The 18,264-nt window shown below is 52.6% G+C and overlaps 1 protein-coding gene and 1 pseudogene across 1 annotated transcript in view; both read left to right on the plus strand.

Moving 5' to 3' along the window:
* Window positions 1-18,264, plus strand: part of LOC116937905 (sodium/potassium-transporting ATPase subunit alpha-3) — a 121,543-nt gene that overhangs the window by 62,941 nt on the left and 40,338 nt on the right. Inside the window, exons 11-13 of the mRNA XM_076064796.1 lie at window positions 923-1,032; window positions 4,002-4,136; window positions 6,951-7,143. Of these exons, the coding sequence (XP_075920911.1) occupies window positions 923-1,032; window positions 4,002-4,136; window positions 6,951-7,143 (438 nt within the window). The remainder of the gene's footprint in view (window positions 1-922; window positions 1,033-4,001; window positions 4,137-6,950; window positions 7,144-18,264) is intronic.
* Window positions 7,154-18,264, plus strand: LOC142923815 (uncharacterized; annotated as a pseudogene).

The raw sequence follows: 18,264 nt of genomic DNA on the forward strand, positions 1-18,264 counted from the left end.
TTTGACAAGAGTTCTGCTACATGGACAGCCCTAGCTCGAGTTGCGTCACTCTGTAACCGTGTCTCTGTGTGTCTCTGTGTGTGTCTGTGTCTCTGTGTGTCTCTATCTGTCTCTGTCTCTCTGTGTGTCTCTGTGTGTCTCTGTGTCTGTCTCTCTGTGTCTCTAGGCCTGGCCTTCGACAAGAGTTCTGCTACATGGACAGCCCTAGCTCGAGTTGCGTCTCTCTGTAACCATGTGTCTGTGTGTCTCTGTGTGTGTCTCTGTGAGTCTCTATGTGTCTCTGTGGATCTTAGTCTCTGTGTGTCTGTGTGTCTCTGTGTCTCTGTGAGTGTCTCTGTGTGTCTGTGTGTCTATGTGTGTCTCTGTGTGCCTGTGTCTCTGTGTGTGTCTCTGTGAGTCTCTATGTGTCTCTGTGGGTCTTAGTCTCTGTGTGTCTCTGTGTGTCTCACTGTGTGTCTCTCTGTGTGTGTCTAGGCCTGGCCTTCGACAAGAGTTCTGCTACATGGACAGCCCTAGCTCGAGTTGCGTCTCTCTGTAACCGTGTCTCTGTGTGTCTCTGTGTGTCTGTGTGTGTCTGTGTGTGTGTCTGTGTCTCTCTGTGTGTCTCTGTGTGTCTGTGTGTGTCTCTGTGTCTCTGTGTGTGTCTGTGTGTCTCTGTGTGTCTGTGTGTCTCTGTGTGTGTCTGTGTGTGTCTGTGTGTCTCTGTGTGTCTCTCTGTGTGTCTCTCTGTGTGTCTCTCTGTGTCTAGGCCTGGCCTTCGACAAGAGTTCTGCTACATGGACAGCCCTAGCTCGAGTTGCGTCTCTCTGTAACCGTGTGTCTGTGTGTCTCTGTGTGTGTCTGTGTCTCTGTGTGTCTCTATCTGTCTCTGTCTCTCTGTGTGTCTCTGTGTGTCTCTGTGTCTGTCTCTCTGTGTCTCTAGGCCTGGCCTTCGACAAGAGTTCTGCTACATGGACAGCCCTAGCTCGAGTTGCGTCTCTCTGCAACCGTGCCGTCTTCAAGGGAGGCCAGGATGGACTCCCCATCCTCAAGGTAGAATGAACACGACATCAACATCACCATCATCATCACCAGCATCATCATCGTCATCAAGGTAGAATGAACACGACATCAACATCATCATCATCATCATCACTAGCATCATCATCGTCATCAAGGTAGAATGAACACGACATCAACATCATCACTAGCATCATAATTGTCATCAGCACCATCATCATCGTCATCAAGGTAGAATAAATACGACATCAACATCACCACCATCATCATCATCATCACCAGCATCATCATCGTCATCAACAATATCACCATCATCACCATCATCACTAGCATCATCACCACCATCATCATCGACATCAACATCATCATCATCTTCACCATCTTCATCACCACCATCATCACCACCACCATCACCATCACCACCACCATCACCATCAACATCATCACCATCAACATCACCACCATCATCATCACCATCAACATCACCACCATCATCATCACCACCACCACCATCATCATCACCACCATCATCATCGACATCACCACCATCATAATCATCATCACCAACATCACCACCATCATCATCATCACCACCATCATCATCGTCATCAACATCACCACCATCATCACCATCATCATCAAAATCAACATCATCATCACCATCACCATCATCACCATCAACATCACCGTCATCACCATCACCATCTCTTTGTCTCTCTCTGTCTCTTGGTCTCTCTGTCTCTCTCTGTGTGTCTCTCTGTCTCAGTGTCTCTCTGTGTCTCTAAGTGTCTCTCTGTCTCTTTCTGTGTCTCTCTGTGTCTCTCTCTCTGTCTCTCTCTGTGTCTCTCTCTCTGTGTGTCTCTCTGTCTCTCTGTGTGTGTCTGTCTCTCTCTGTCTCTCTCTGTGTGTGTCTCTTTGTGTCTCTGTGTCTCTCTCTGTGTATCTGTGTCTCTCTCTCTCTCTGTCTCTGTGTATCTGTGTGTGGCTCTCTGTGTCTCTGTGTCTCTGTGTGTGTGTGTGTCTCTGTGTCTCTCTTTGTCTCTGTATCTCTCTCACTGTGTCTCTGTGTCTCTCTCTCTCTGTGTCTCTGTGTGTGTCTCTCTCTGTGTCTCTCTGTATCTCTCTGTCTCTCTCTGTGTGTGTCTCTCTCTGTGTATGTCTCTGTGTCTCTGCGTGTGTCTCACTGTGTCTCTCTGTGTGTACTTAGAGAGACGTGGCTGGTGATGCAACTGAGTCTGCACTCCTCAAGTGTATCTCTCTGTGTCTCTGTGTGTGTCTTACTGTGTGTCTCTGTGTCTCTCTCTGTCTCTCTGTGTGTCTCTGTGTGTCTCTCTCTATGTCTCTCTGTGTGTCTCTGTGTCTCTCTGTGTGTCTCTCTTTCTGTCTCCCTGTGTGTCTCACTGTGTCACTGTGTGTCTCTGTGTGTGTGTCTCCCTGTGTGTGTGTCTCTGTGTCTCACTGTGTCTCACTGTCTCACTGTGTCTCACAGTGTCTCTGTCTCACTGTGTGTCTTTGTGTCTACGTAGCGAGACGTGGCTGGTGATGCGAGTAAGTCTACACTCCTCAAGTGTATCTCTCTGTGTCTCTCTGTGTGTCTCTCTCTCTGTGTCTCTGTGTCTCTCTGTGTGTCTCTCTCTCTGTCTCTCTGTGTCTCTCTGTGTCTCTCTCTGTCTCACTGTCTCACTGTGTCTCACTGTGTGTCTTTGTGTCTCTTTGTGTCTCCCTGTGTGTCTCTCTGTGTCTCTGTGTGTCTTACTGTGTGTCTCTGTGTCTCTCTCTGTCTCTCTGTGTCTCTCTCTGTGTGTGTCTCTGTGTCTCTCTCTCTCTGTCTCTCTCTGTCTCCCTGTCTCACTGTGTCTCTGTGTGTCTCACTGTGTCTCTGTGTGTCTCTCTCTGTGTCTACGTAGCGAGACGTGGCTGGTGATGCGAGTCAGTCTGCACTCCTCAAGTGTATCTCTCTGTGTCTCTGTGTGTGTCTTACTGTGTGTCTCTGTGTCTCTCTCTGTCTCTCTGTGTGTCTCTCTGTCTCACTGTGTCTCTGTGTGTCTCTCTGTGTCTCTGTGTCTCTCTGTGTCTCTCTGTGTTTCTCTGTGTCTCTATGTGTCTCTGTGTGTCTCACTGTCTCTGTCTCACAGTGTCTCTGTCTCACAGTGTGTCTCTGTGTCTACGTAGCGAGACGTGGCTGGTGATGCGAGTAAGTCTACACTCCTCAAGTGTATCGAGGTCTCTGTGTCTCTCTGTGTCTCTGTGTGTCTCTCTCTGTGTGTGTCTCTCTCTGTGTCTCTGTCTCACAGTGTCTCTGTGTCTCTGTGTGTCTCTCTGTGTGTGTCTACGTAGCGAGACGTGGCTGGTGATGCGAGTAAGTCTACACTCCTCAAGTGTATCGAGGTCTCTGTGTCTCTCTTTGTGTCTCTCTCTGTGTGTCTCTGTGTCTCTCTCTCTGTCTCTCTGTGTCTCTCTGTGTCTCTCTCTGTCTCACTGTGTCTCACTGTGTGTCTCTGTGTGTCTCTACGTAGCGAGACGTGGCTGGTGATGCGAGTAAGTCTACACTCCTCAAGTGTATCGAGGTCTCTGTGTCTCTCTGTGTCTCTCTCTGTGTGTCTCTGTGTCTCTCTGTGTGTCTCTCTCTCTGTCTCTCTGTGTCTCTCTGTGTCTCTCTCTGTCTCACTGTCTCACTGTGTCTCACTGTGTGTCTTTGTGTGTCTCTACGTAGCGAGACGTGGCTGGTGATGCGAGTCAGTCTGCACTCCTCAAGTGTATCTCTCTGTGTCTCTGTGTGTCTTACTGTGTGTCTCTGTGTCTCTCTCTGTCTCTCTGTGTCTCTCTCTGTGTGTGTCTCTGTGTCTCTCTCTGTCTCTGCGTGTCTCTGTGTCTCTGTGTCTCTCACTGTGTCTCTGTGTGTCTCTATGTGTCTCTGTGTCTCTCTCTGTGTGTGTCTCTCTCTGTGTCTCTGTCTCACAGTGTCTCTGTCTCACTGTGTGTCTCTGTGTGTGTCTACGTAGCGAGACGTAGCTGGTGATGCGAGTGAGTCTGCACTCCTCAAGTGTATCGAGGTTTGCATGGGCTCCGTGAAGGAGATGCGGGAAAAGAATCACAAAGTGGCCGAAATCCCCTTCAACTCCACCAACAAGTACCAGGTGGACAGCCATACTTCACCACTCTGGTCACGCCTGGCGATCACTCACTCTGTCTCACACTCAGTCACTCACTCAGTCACTCACTCACTCACTCAGTCACTCAGTCATTCACTGACTCACTCACTCACTCAGTCACTCAGTCACTCACTCACTCAGTCATTCACTTACACACTCAGTCATTCACTCACTCACTCAGTCACTCACTCACTCACTCAGTCACTCACTCACTCACACAGTCACTCACTCAGTCACTCACTCAGTCACTCACTCAGTCACTCACTCACTCACACGCTCACTCACTCAGTCACTCACTCACTCACTTACTCTGACACACACTCACTCACAATCACTCAATCTCTCACACACTCATACGCTCAATCACTCACACACTCACTCAGTCACTCACACACTCACTCACTCACACACTCACTCACTCACACTCACTCACACCCACTCACTCACACACTCACCCACTCACCCACTCACTCACACACTCACTCACACACTCACTCACTCACCCACTTACACACTCACTCACACACTCACTCACTCACCCACTTACTCACCCACTCACTCACACACTCACTTGCACGCTCACTCACTCACTCACACACTCACACGCTCACAGTGAGTGAATGAGTGAGTGCCTGCATCCCTCCACGGATGTTCATCTTCGGTGGGGGCATAAGTAACCACGACCACCATTCCTCGCCTCCGGTTGATGGGAAGGCGAGCCCAAAGTAGCCTGGGGCTTACAGCTTCCCACACCTCACCGCCACGCTCCCACGCCCCCTTCATTCTTTTGTTCAAAAGAAGACCCACACCCTGTTGTTTGGCAGTCTGCTGCCCCGAGTAGAGGACTGTCCATCCCCTCATAGTGGCAGGAGCCAGAACCGGTCCACCGGACCTCCTGAATGCCACAGAGATCCAGGCGGTACCGGTCCAGCTCCCGACAGAGGAGCGGCAGCCTCTCCTCCGCAGTGAGCGTTCGAACATTCCACGTGGCCACACGAAGTGGCTTTTCGTTGTTTCTGGAGGAGCCCCGAGGGTAGAGATTCAATCTCCTGGCTCCGCCAATTGGGGTTTGGCCAGGAGACGTCATAGACGCCTGTCCCCCCGGGGCCTCCGGCACAAGCTTATTAGTTAGATATTTCAGTCGTGGTTTCGTGGTAATTAATTGAAGGTGGAGGGGTTACCAGCCCCTCGCACCCGTCCAGAGCCCCCGTTTAGCCCCTGTGGTGGACACAGACGCCATGAGGGGAGGAGCCAATCAAAATTGGCCCTCCCCCCACAGCATTGTCCACGACAGAGTTGCCCGTCCGGCACCGCGAGGAGGTAGGGGGTTGTTTTGCCGGACACACACAGACACACAGACATACACAGAGACACACAGACACACAGACATACACAGAGACACACACACACAGATGCACACACACAGACACGCAGACATACACATAGACACACAAACTCACACAGTCACTCTGTCTCTCACTCACTCTCATGCTCTCTGTCTCTCTCTCTCTCTCTGTCTCTCTCTGTGTGTCTCTCCATCTCCCTGTGTCTCACCCTGTCTCTCTCCCTGTCCCTGTCTCTCCCTGTCTCTGTCTCTCACCATCTCCCTGTCTCTCTCTGTCTCTCTACCTGTCTCTCTCTCTGTCTCTCTCTCCCTGTCTCTCTCCCTGTCTCTCACCATCTCTCTGTCTCTCTCTCTGTCTTTCTGCCTGTCTCTCTCTGTCTCTCTCCCTGTCTCTCTTCCTGTCTATCACCATCTCCCTGTCTCTCTGTCTCTCTCCCTGTCTCTCTCCCTGTCTCCCTCCCTGTCTCTCTCCCTGTCTTCCTGTCTCTCCCTGTCTCTCTCCCTGTCTCCCTGTCTCTCTCACCATCTCCCTGTCTCTCTCCCTGTCTCTCTCACCATCTCCCTGTCTCTCCCTGTCTCTCTCCCTGTCTCTGTGTCTCTCTCACCGTCTGCCTGTCTCTCTCCCTGTCTCTCTCACCATCTCCCTGTCTCTCTCACCATATCCCTGTCTCTCTCACCATCTCCCTGTCTCTCTCCCTGTCTCTGTGTCTTTCTCACCGTCTCCCTGTCTCTCTCCCTGTCTCTCTCCCTGTCTCTTTGTCTCTCTCACCATCTCCCTGTCTCTCTCACCATCTCCCTGTCTCTCTCACCATCTCCCTGTCTCTCTCCCTGTCTCCCTGTCTCTCTCACCATCTCCCTGTCTCTCTCACCATCTCGCTGTCTCTCTCACCATCTCCCTGTCTCTCTCCCTGTCTCTCTCCCTGTCTCCCTGTCTCTCTCACCATATCCCTGTCTCTCTCCCTGTCTCTTTGTCTCTCTCACCATCTCCCTGTCTCTCTCCCTGTCTCTCTCACCATCTCCCTGTCTCTCTCCCTGTCTCCCTGTCTCTCTCCCTGTCTCTCTCACCATCTCCCTGTCTCTCTCCCTGTCTCTCCCTATCTCTCTCACCATATCCCTGTCTCTCTCACCATCTCCCTGTCTCTCTCACCATCTCCCTGTCTCTCTCCCTGTCTCTCTCACCATCTCCCTGTCTCTCTCCCTGTCTCCCTGTCTCTCTCCCTGTCTCTCTCACCATCTCCCTGTCTCTCTCCCTGTCTCTCCCTATCTCTCTCACCATATCCCTGTCTCTCTCACCATCTCCCTGTCTCTCTCACCATCTCCCTGTCTCTCTCCCTGTCTCTCTCACCATCTCCCTGTCTCTCTCCCTGTCTCTCTCCCTGTCTCTCTCCCTGTCTCTGTGTCTCTCTCTCACCGTCTCCCTGTCCCCCTGCCTGTCTCCCTGCGTGTCTGGCCAGCTGTCTATCCACGAGACGGAGGACCAGTCGGACCCCCGCTACCTGCTGGTCATGAAGGGCGCTCCCGAGCGGATTCTCGACCGCTGCTGCAACATTTTGATGCAGGGTCGAGAGCAGCCGTTAGATCCTGAGCTCAAGGAGTCGTTCCAGAACGCCTACATGGAGCTGGGAGGTCTCGGAGAGAGAGTCCTGGGTGAGACACAGAGACACAGAGAGAGAGACAGAGACAGAGAGACACAGAGAGAGAGAGACAGAGAGACAGAGAGACACAGAGAGACAGAGAGAGACACAGAGAGAGACACAGAGAGAGAGAAGGAGTCGTTCCAGAACGCCTACATGGAGCTGGGAGGTCTCGGAGAGAGAGTCCTGGGTGAGACGCAGAGACACAGAGAGAGAGAGACACAGAGAGAGAGAGACACAGAGAGAGAGAGACACAGAGAGAGAGAAGGAGTCGTTCCAGAACGCCTACATGGAGCTGGGAGGTCTCGGAGAGAGAGTCCTGGGTGAGACGCAGAGACACAGAGACACAGATAGAGACACAGAGAGACACAGAGAGAGAGAGACACAGAGAGAGAGATACAGAGAGAGACAGAGAGACACAGAGAGAGACACAGAGAGAGAGACACAGAGAGAGAGAAAGAGACACAGAGAGAGACACAGAGAGAGAGACACAGAGAGAGAGAGACGGAGTCGTTCCAGAACGCCTACATGGAGCTGGGAGGTCTCGGAGAGAGAGTCCTGGGTGAGACGCAGACACAGACACAGAGAGACACAGAGAGAGAGACACAGAGAGAGAGAGAGAGAGACACAGAGAGAAGGAGTCGTTCCAGAACGCCTACATGGAGCTGGGAGGTCTCGGAGAGAGAGTCCTGGGTGAGACACAGACACAGAGACACTCAGAGAGAGACACAGAGAGACACAGAGAGAGAGACACAGACACAGAGAGAGAGAGACACAGAGAGAGAGACACAGAGACACAGAGAGAGACACAGAGAGAGACACAGAGAGACACAGAGAGAGAGAAGGAGTCGTTCCAGAACGCCTACATGGAGCTGGGAGGTCTCGGAGAGAGAGTCCTGGGTGAGACACAGAGACAGAGACACAGAGAGACACAGAGACAGAGAGAGAGAAAGAGACACAGATAGAGACACAGACACAGATAGAGACACAGAGAGAGACAGAGAGAGAGAAGGAGTCGTTCCAGAACGCCTACATGGAGCTGGGAGGTCTCGGAGAGAGAGTCCTGGGTGAGACACAGACACAGAGACACAGATAGAGACACAGAGAGACACAGAGAGAGAGAAGGAGTCGTTCCAGAACGCCTACATGGAGCTGGGAGGTCTCGGAGAGAGAGTCCTGGGTGAGACACAGAGAGAGAGAGAGAGAGACACAGAGACAGAGAGAGAGAGACAGACACAGAGACACAGAGAGAGAGACAGAGAGACACAGAGATAGAGAGAGACACAGAGACAGAGACGGAGTCGTTCCAGAACGCCTACATGGAGCTGGGAGGTCTCGGAGAGAGAGTCCTGGGTGAGACGCAGACACAGAGAGACACTCAGAGAGAGACACAGAGACGTAGAGAGAGAGAAGGAGTCGTTCCAGAACGCCTACATGGAGCTGGGAGGTCTCGGAGAGAGAGTCCTGGGTGAGACGCAGACACAGAGAGACACTCAGAGAGAGACACAGAGACGTAGAGAGAGAGAAGGAGTCGTTCCAGAACGCCTACATGGAGCTGGGAGGTCTCGGAGAGAGAGTCCTGGGTGAGACACAGAGAGAGAGACACAGAGAGACACAGAGACACAGAGAGACACAGAGAGACACAGAGAGAGAGAGACACAGACAGAGACACAGAGAGAGAGAGAGACAGAGAAGGAGTCGTTCCAGAACGCCTACATGGAGCTGGGAGGTCTCGGAGAGAGAGTCCTGGGTGAGACGCAGACACAGAGACAGAGAGACAGAGACACAGAGAGAGACACAGAGAGAGAGAGAGAGACAGAGAAGGAGTCGTTCCAGAACGCCTACATGGAGCTGGGAGGTCTCGGAGAGAGAGTCCTGGGTGAGACACAGACACAGAGAGAGAGAGACACAGAGACAGAGAGAGAGAAAGAGACACAGATAGAGACACAGAGAGACACAGAGAGAGAGAAGGAGTCGTTCCAGAACGCCTACATGGAGCTGGGAGGTCTCGGAGAGAGAGTCCTGGGTGAGACGCAGAGACACAGAGACAGAGAGACACAGAGACAGAGAGACACAGAGAGAGAGACAGAGAGAGAGACAGAGAGAGAGAGAAAGAGACACAGATAGAGACACAGAGAGAGACAGAGAGAGAGAAGGAGTCGTTCCAGAACGCCTACATGGAGCTGGGAGGTCTCGGAGAGAGAGTCCTGGGTGAGACACAGACACAGAGACACAGATAGAGACACAGAGAGACACAGAGAAAGAGAAGGAGTCGTTCCAGAACGCCTACATGGAGCTGGGAGGTCTCGGAGAGAGAGTCCTGGGTGAGACACAGAGAGAGACACAGAGACAGAGACACAGATAGAGAGAGACACAGAGAGATAGAGAGAGACACAGAGAGACACAGAGAGAGAGAAGGAGTCGTTCCAGAACGCCTACATGGAGCTGGGAGGTCTCGGAGAGAGAGTCCTGGGTGAGACACAGAGAGAGAGACACAGAGAGACACAGAGAGAGACAGAGAGAGAGAAGGAGTCGTTCCAGAACGCCTACATGGAGCTGGGAGGTCTCGGAGAGAGAGTCCTGGGTGAGATGCAGAGACACAGAGACACAGAGACACAGAGAGAGAGAGACAGAGACACGGGGAGAGAGAAGGAGTCGTTCCAGAACGCCTACATGGAGCTGGGAGGTCTCGGAGAGAGAGTCCTGGGTGAGACACAGACACAGAGACAGAGAGACAGAGACACAGAGAGAGAGAAGGAGTCGTTCCAGAACGCCTACATGGAGCTGGGAGGTCTCGGAGAGAGAGTCCTGGGTGAGACACAGAGACAGAGACAGAGAGAGAGACAGAGAGACACAGAGAGAGAGACACAGACACAGAGAGAGAGAGAGAGACACAGAGAGACACAGAGAGAGAGACACAGAGAGAGAGAGAAGGAGTCGTTCCAGAACGCCTACATGGAGCTGGGAGGTCTCGGAGAGAGAGTCCTGGGTGAGACACAGACACAGACACAGAGAGAGAGACAGAGAGATAGAGAGAGAGAGACAGAGAGACACAGAGAGAGAGAAGGAGTCGTTCCAGAACGCCTACATGGAGCTGGGAGGTCTCGGAGAGAGAGTCCTGGGTGAGACACAGACACAGAGACACAGATAGAGACACAGAGAGACACAGAGAGAGAGAAGGAGTCGTTCCAGAACGCCTACATGGAGCTGGGAGGTCTCGGCGAGAGAGTCCTGGGTGAGACACAGAGACACAGAGAGAGAGACACAGAGACAGAGAGACACAGAGAGAGAGACAGAGAGAGAGACAGAGAGAGAGAGAAAGAGACACAGATAGAGACACAGAGAGACAGAGAGAGAGAAGGAGTCGTTCCAGAACGCCTACATGGAGCTGGGAGGTCTCGGAGAGAGAGTCCTGGGTGAGACACAGAGACACAGAGACACAGACACAGAGACAGAGAGGCACAGAGAGACAGAGAAGGAGTCGTTCCAGAACGCCTACATGGAGCTGGGAGGTCTCGGAGAGAGAGTCCTGGGTGAGACACAGAGACACAGAGACACAGACACAGAGACAGAGAGGCACAGAGAGACAGAGAAGGAGTCGTTCCAGAACGCCTACATGGAGCTGGGAGGTCTTGGAGAGAGAGTCCTGGGTGAGACACAGACACAGAGAGACACAGATAGAGACACAGAGAGACACAGAGAGAGAAGGAGTCGTTCCAGAACGCCTACATGGAGCTGGGAGGTCTCGGAGAGAGAGTCCTGGGTGAGACGCAGAGACACAGACACAGATAGAGACACAGAGAGACACAGAGAGAGAGACACAGAGAGAGAGACACAGAGAGAGAGAAGGAGTCGTTCCAGAACGCCTACATGGAGCTGGGAGGTCTCGGAGAGAGAGTCCTGGGTGAGACGCAGAGAGAGAGAGAGAGAGACACAGAGACAGAGAGACACAGAGAGAGAGACAGAGACACAGAGAGACACAGAGAGAGAGAAGGAGTCGTTCCAGAACGCCTACATGGAGCTGGGAGGTCTCGGAGAGAGAGTCCTGGGTGAGACACAGAGAGACACAGAGAGATAGAGAGAGACACAGAGAGACACAGAGAGAGAGAAGGAGTCGTTCCAGAACGCCTACATGGAGCTGGGAGGTCTCGGAAAGAGAGTCCTGGGTGAGACACAGAGAGAGACACAGAGAGACACAGAGAGAGAGAAGGAGTCGTTCCAGAACGCCTACATGGAGCTGGGAGGTCTCGGAGAGAGAGTCCTGGGTGAGACACAGACACAGAGACACAGAGAGACACAGAGAGAGAGACAGAGACACAGAGAGACACAGAGAGAGAGAAGGAGTCGTTCCAGAACGCCTACATGGAGCTGGGAGGTCTGGGAGAGAGAGTCCTGGGTGAGACACAGAGACACAGACACAGAGAGAGACACAGAGAGAGAGAAGGAGTCGTTCCAGAACGCCTACATGGAGCTGGGAGGTCTCGGAGAGAGAGTCCTGGGTGAGACACAGAGACACAGACACAGAGAGAGACACAGAGAGAGAGAAGGAGTCGTTCCAGAACGCCTACATGGAGCTGGGAGGTCTCGGAGAGAGAGTCCTGGGTGAGACACAGAGACACAGAGAGAGAGACACAGAGAGAAGGAGTCGTTCCAGAACGCCTACATGGAGCTGGGAGGTCTCGGAGAGAGAGTCCTGGGTGAGACACAGACACAGAGAGACACAGAGAGAGAGAGACACAGAGAGAGAGAAGGAGTCGTTCCAGAACGCCTACATGGAGCTGGGAGGTCTAGGAGAGAGAGTCCTGGGTGAGACGCAGAGAGAGAGAGAGAGAGACACAGAGACAGAGAGACACAGAGAGAGAGACACAGATAGAGACACAGAGAGAGACACAGAGAGAGAGAAAGAGACACAGATAGAGACACAGAGAGACACAGAGAGAGAGAAGGAGTCGTTCCAGAACGCCTACATGGAGCTGGGAGGTCTTGGAGAGAGAGTCCTGGGTGAGACGCAGAGAGAGAGACACAGAGAGACACAGAGACAAAGAGACACAGAGAGAGAGAGACAGATAGAGACACAGAGAGACAGAGAGAGAGCAGAGACAGAGAGAGAGACAGAGAGAGAGAGACAGAGACACAGAGAGAGAGACAGAGAGACACAGATAGAGACACAGAGACACAGAGAGAGAAGGAGTCGTTCCAGAACGCCTACATGGAGCTGGGAGGTCTCGGAGAGAGAGTCCTGGGTGAGACACAGAGACACAGAGAGAGAGACACAGAGACACAGAGAGAGAGACAGAGACACAGAGAGACACAGAGAGACAGAGAAGGAGTCGTTCCAGAACGCCTACATGGAGCTGGGAGGTCTCGGAGAGAGAGTCCTGGGTGAGACGCGGAGACACAGAGAGAGACACAGAGAGACAGAGACAGAGACGGAGTCGTTCCAGAACGCCTACACTGGAGCTGGGAGGTCTTGGCGAGAGAGTCCTGGGTGAGACGCAGAGAGAGAGAGAGAGACACAGAGACAGAGAGACACAGAGAGAGAGACACAGATAGAGACACAGAGAGACAGAGAGAGAGAAAGAGACACAGATAGAGACACAGAGAGACACAGAGAGAGAGAAGGAGTCGTTCCAGAACGCCTACATGGAGCTGGGAGGTCTCGGCGAGAGAGTCCTGGGTGAGACGCAGAGAGACACAGAGAGAGAGACACAGACACAGAGAGAGAGAGAGACACAGAGAGAGAGAAGGAGTCGTTCCAGAACGCCTACATGGAGCTGGGAGGTCTCGGAGAGAGAGTCCTGGGTGAGACGCAGAGAGAGAGAGAGAGACACACAGACAGAGAGAGACAGAGAGACACAGAGAGAGAGACAGAGAGACAGAGAGACACAGAGAGAGAGAAGGAGTCGTTCCAGAACGCCTACATGGAGCTGGGAGGTCTCGGAGAGAGAGTCCTGGGTGAGACGCAGAGAGAGAGAGACACTCAGAGAGAGACAGAGAGAGAGACACAGACACAGAGACAGAGAGACACAGAGAGAGAGACAGAGACACAGGGAGAGAGAAGGAGTCGTTCCAGAACGCCTACATGGAGCTGGGAGGTCTCGGAGAGAGAGTCCTGGGTGAGACACAGAGACACAGAGACACTCAGAGAGAGACAGAGAGACGTAGAGAGAGAGAGACAGAGAGACAGAGAGACACAGAGAGAGAGAGACACAGAGAGAGAGAGACAGAGACACAGAGAGACACAGAGAGACAGAGAAGGAGTCGTTCCAGAACGCCTACATGGAGCTGGGAGGTCTTGGAGAGAGAGTCCTGGGTGAGACACAGACACAGAGACACAGACACAGAGACAGAGAGGCACAGAGAGACACAGAGAGAGAGACAGAGAGAGACAGAGAGAGAGAGAGAGAGAAGGAGTCGTTCCAGAACGCCTACATGGAGCTGGGAGGTCTTGGAGAGAGAGTCCTGGGTGAGACACAGAGACAGAGAGACACAGAGACACAGACACAGAGACACAGAGAGAGAGAAGGAGTCGTTCCAGAACGCCTACATGGAGCTGGGAGGTCTCGGAGAGAGAGTCCTGGGTGAGACACAGAGAGAGAGACACAGAGAGAGAGAGAGAGACACAGACACAGAGACACAGAGACACAGACAGAGAGACAGAGAGACACAGAGAGAGAGAAGGAGTCGTTCCAGAACGCCTACATGGAGCTGGGAGGTCTTGGAGAGAGAGTCCTGGGTGAGACACAGAGACACAGACACAGAGACACACAGAGAGATAGAGAGAGACACAGAGAGACACAGAGAGAGAGAGAGACACAGATAGAGACACAGAGAGAGAGAGACAGAGAGAGACAGAGAGAGAGAAGGAGTCGTTCCAGAACGCCTACATGGAGCTGGGAGGTCTCGGAGAGAGAGTCCTGGGTGAGACACAGAGACACAGACACAGAGACAGAGACACACAGAGAGATAGAGAGAGACACAGAGAGACACAGAGAGAGAGAGAGACACAGATAGAGACACAGAGAGAGAGAGACACAGAGAGACAGAGACAGAGACGGAGTTGTTCCAGAACGCCTACATGGAGCTGGGAGGTCTTGGAGAGAGAGTCCTGGGTGAGACACAGACACAGAGAGACACTCAGAGAGAGACAGAGAGACGTAGAGAGAGAGACAGAGAGACAGAGAGAGACACAGAGAGAGACACAGAGAGAGAGAGACAGAGAGACAGAGAGAGACAGAGAGACACAGAGAGAGAGACGGAGTCGTTCCAGAACGCCTACATGGAGCTGGGAGGTCTCGGAGAGAGAGTCCTGGGTGAGACACAGAGAGAGAGACACAGAGAGAGACACAGAGAGAGAGAAAGAGACACAGATAGAGACACAGAGAGACACAGAGAGAGAGAGACGGAGTCGTTCCAGAACGCCTACATGGAGCTGGGAGGTCTCGGAGAGAGAGTCCTGGGTGAGACACGGAGACACAGAGACACAGAGAGAGAGAGACACAGAGACACAGAGAGAGAGACACAGAGACACAGAGACACAGAGAGAGAGAGACACAGAGAGAGACACAGAGAGAGAGATGGAGTCGTTCCAGAACGCCTACATGGAGCTGGGAGGTCTCGGAGAGAGAGTCCTGGGTGAGACACAGAGACACAGACACAGAGACAGAGACACACAGAGAGATAGAGAGAGACACAGAGAGACACAGAGAGAGAGAGAGAGAGACACAGATAGAGACACAGAGAGAGAGAAGGAGTCGTTCCAGAACGCCTACATGGAGCTGGGAGGTCTCGGAGAGAGAGTCCTGGGTGAGACACAGACACAGAGAGACACTCAGAGAGAGAGACAGAGAGACACAGACAGAGAGAGACAGAGAGACAGAGAGACACAGAGAGAGAGACAGAGACACAGAGAGACACAGAGAGACAGACAGAGTCGTTCCAGAACGCCTACATGGAGCTGGGAGGTCTCGGAGAGAGAGTCCTGGGTGAGACACAGAGACAGAGACACAGATAGAGACACAGAGAGACAGAGAGAGAGAAAGAGACACAGATAGAGACACAGAGAGACACAGAGAGAGAGACGGAGTCGTTCCAGAACGCCTACATGGAGCTGGGAGGTCTCGGAGAGAGAGTCCTGGGTGAGACACAGACACAGAGACACAGACAGAGAGACAGAGAGACACAGAGAGAGAGACGGAGTCGTTCCAGAACGCCTACATGGAGCTGGGAGGTCTCGGAGAGAGAGTCCTGGGTGAGACACAGAGAGACACAGAGAGAGAGAGACAGAGAGAGAGAGGCACAGAGACAGAGACACAGAGAGATAGAGAGAGACACAGGGAGAGAGAAGGAGTCGTTCCAGAACGCCTACATGGAGCTGGGAGGTCTCGGAGAGAGAGTCCTGGGTGAGACACAGAGACACAGACACAGAGACAGAGACACACAGAGAGATAGAGAGAGACACAGAGAGACACAGAGAGAGAGAGAGACACAGATAGAGACACAGAGAGAGAGAGAGACACAGAGAGACAGAGACAGAGACGGAGTCGTTCCAGAACGCCTACATGGAGCTGGGAGGTCTTGGAGAGAGAGTCCTGGGTGAGACACAGACACAGAGAGACACTCAGAGAGAGACAGAGAGACACAGACAGAGAGAGACAGAGAGACAGAGAGACACCGAGAGAGAGACAGAGACACAGAGAGACACAGAGAGACAGACAGAGTCGTTCCAGAACGCCTACATGGAGCTGGGAGGTCTCGGAGAGAGAGAGTCCTGGGTGAGACGCAGAGAGAGAGACACAGAGAGAGACACAGAGAGACACAGAGAGACACAGAGACACAGAGAGACACAGAGAGAGAGAAGGAGTCGTTCCAGAACGCCTACATGGAGCTGGGAGGTCTCGGAGAGAGAGTCCTGGGTGAGACACAGACACAGAGAGACACTCAGAGAGAGAGACAGAGAGACACAGACAGAGAGAGACAGACAGACAGAGAGACACAGAGAGAGAGACAGAGAGAGACAGAGAGACACAGAGAGAGAGAGACAGAGACACAGAGAGACACAGAGAGAGAGACGGAGTCGTTCCAGAACGCCTACATGGAGCTGGGAGGTCTTGAAGAGAGAGTCCTGGGTGAGACACAGACACAGAGACAGAGAGACAGACACTCAGAGAGACACAGAGAGAGACACAGAGAGACACAGAGACAGAGACGGAGTCGTTCCAGAACGCCTACATGGAGCTGGGAGGTCTTGGAGAGAGAGTCCTGGGTGAGACACAGACACAGAGACACAGATAGAGAGAGAGACACAGAGACAGAGACACAGAGAGACAGAGAGACACAGAGACACAGAGAGAAGGAGTCGTTCCAGAACGCCTACATGGAGCTGGGAGGTCTTGGAGAGAGAGTCCTGGGTGAGACGCGGAGACACAGAGACACAGAGACACAGAGACAGAGAGACACAGAGAGACACAGAGACACAGAGACACAGAGACAGAGAGACACAGAGAGACACAGAGACACAGAGAGACACAGAGAGAGAGACAAAGAGACAGAGACACAGAGACAGAGAGACACAGAGAGACAGAGAGACAGAGACGGAGTCGTTCCAGAACGCCTACATGGAGCTGGGAGGTCTTGGAGAGAGAGTCCTGGGTGAGACGCGGAGACACAGAGACAGAGAGACACAGAGACAGAGAGACACAGAGAGAGAGAGACAGAGCGACAGAGAGACACAGAGAGAGAGACACAGAGAGAGAGCAGAGACACAGAGAGAGAGACAGAGACACAGAGACAGAGAGACAGAGAGACAGAGACACAGAGACAGAGAGAGACACAGAGACAGAGGCACACAGTGAGATAGAGAGAGACACAGAGAGACACACAGAGAGATAGAGACACAGAGACACAGAGAGAGAGACAGAGACACAGATAGAGACACAGAGAGACACAGAGAGAGAGACGGAGTCGTTCCAGAACGCCTACATGGAGCTGGGAGGTCTTGGAGAGAGAGTCCTGGGTGAGACACAGAGAGAGAGACACAGAGAGAGAGAGACACAGAGAGAGAGACACACAGAGACAGAGAGAGAGAGAGAGATAGAGAGACACAGAGACACACAAAGACACAGAGAGACACAGAGAGAGATAGAGACACAGAGACACAGAGAGAGACAGAGACACAGATAGAGACACAGAGACACAGAGAGACACAGAGAGACACAGAGAGAGATACACAGACACACAGAGAGAGACACAGACACACAGAGAGATAGAGACACAGAGAGACAGAGAGAGACAGAGAGAGAGTCCTGGGTGAGAGACAGAGACACAGACACAGAGACACAGACACTCAGAGAGACACAGAGAGAGACACAGACACAGAGACAGAGACAGAGACACAGAGAGACAGAGAGACGGAGTCGTTCCAGAATGCCTACATGGAGCTGGGAGGTCTCGGAGAGAGACTCCTGGGTGAGACACAGAGACAGAGAGACATAGAGAGACACAGAGAGACGTAGAGAGACACAGAGAGAGATAGAGACACAGAGAGAGATAGAGAGACAGAGAGAGACAGAGAGATAGAGAAAAACACAGAGAGACACAGAGACACAGAGACACAGAGACACAGAGACACAGAGAGACAGAGAGACAGAGAGAGAGAGCGAGACAGACAGAGAGACAGAGAGAGAGAGACAGAGACAGAGAGAGACAGAGACAGAGAGAGACAGAGAGACACAGAGAGACAAAGAGAGAGACACTCAGAGAGACACAGACACAGAGAGAGAGACAGACACAGAAACACAGAGACAGAGAGAGAGACACACAGACACAGAGAGACACAGCGAGAGAGACAGAGACACACACAGAGACACAGAGACAGAGAGACACAGAGAGAGACAGAGACAGACACAGAGACACAGAGACACAGAGAGAGAGACAGAGAGAGAGACACAGAGAGAGAGACACAGAGAGAGAGACAGGGAGAGAGAGGGGGAAGAGGCGATGGCGTGAACATCTCCCTCACCACCTCCCTCACCACCACCCTCACCAACTCCCTCACCAACTCCCTCACCCACTCACCACCTCCCTCACCACCTCCCTCACCACCTCCCTCACCACCTCCCTCACCCCCTCACCC

The sequence above is a fragment of the Petromyzon marinus genome, unplaced genomic scaffold (genome assembly GCF_048934315.1).
Source record: "Petromyzon marinus isolate PM22_M1 ecotype Great Lakes invasive population unplaced genomic scaffold, UKy_Petmar_22M1.pri1.0 PM_Scaffold_74, whole genome shotgun sequence".
In the NCBI taxonomy this organism is placed as follows: domain Eukaryota; kingdom Metazoa; phylum Chordata; class Hyperoartia; order Petromyzontiformes; family Petromyzontidae; genus Petromyzon; species Petromyzon marinus.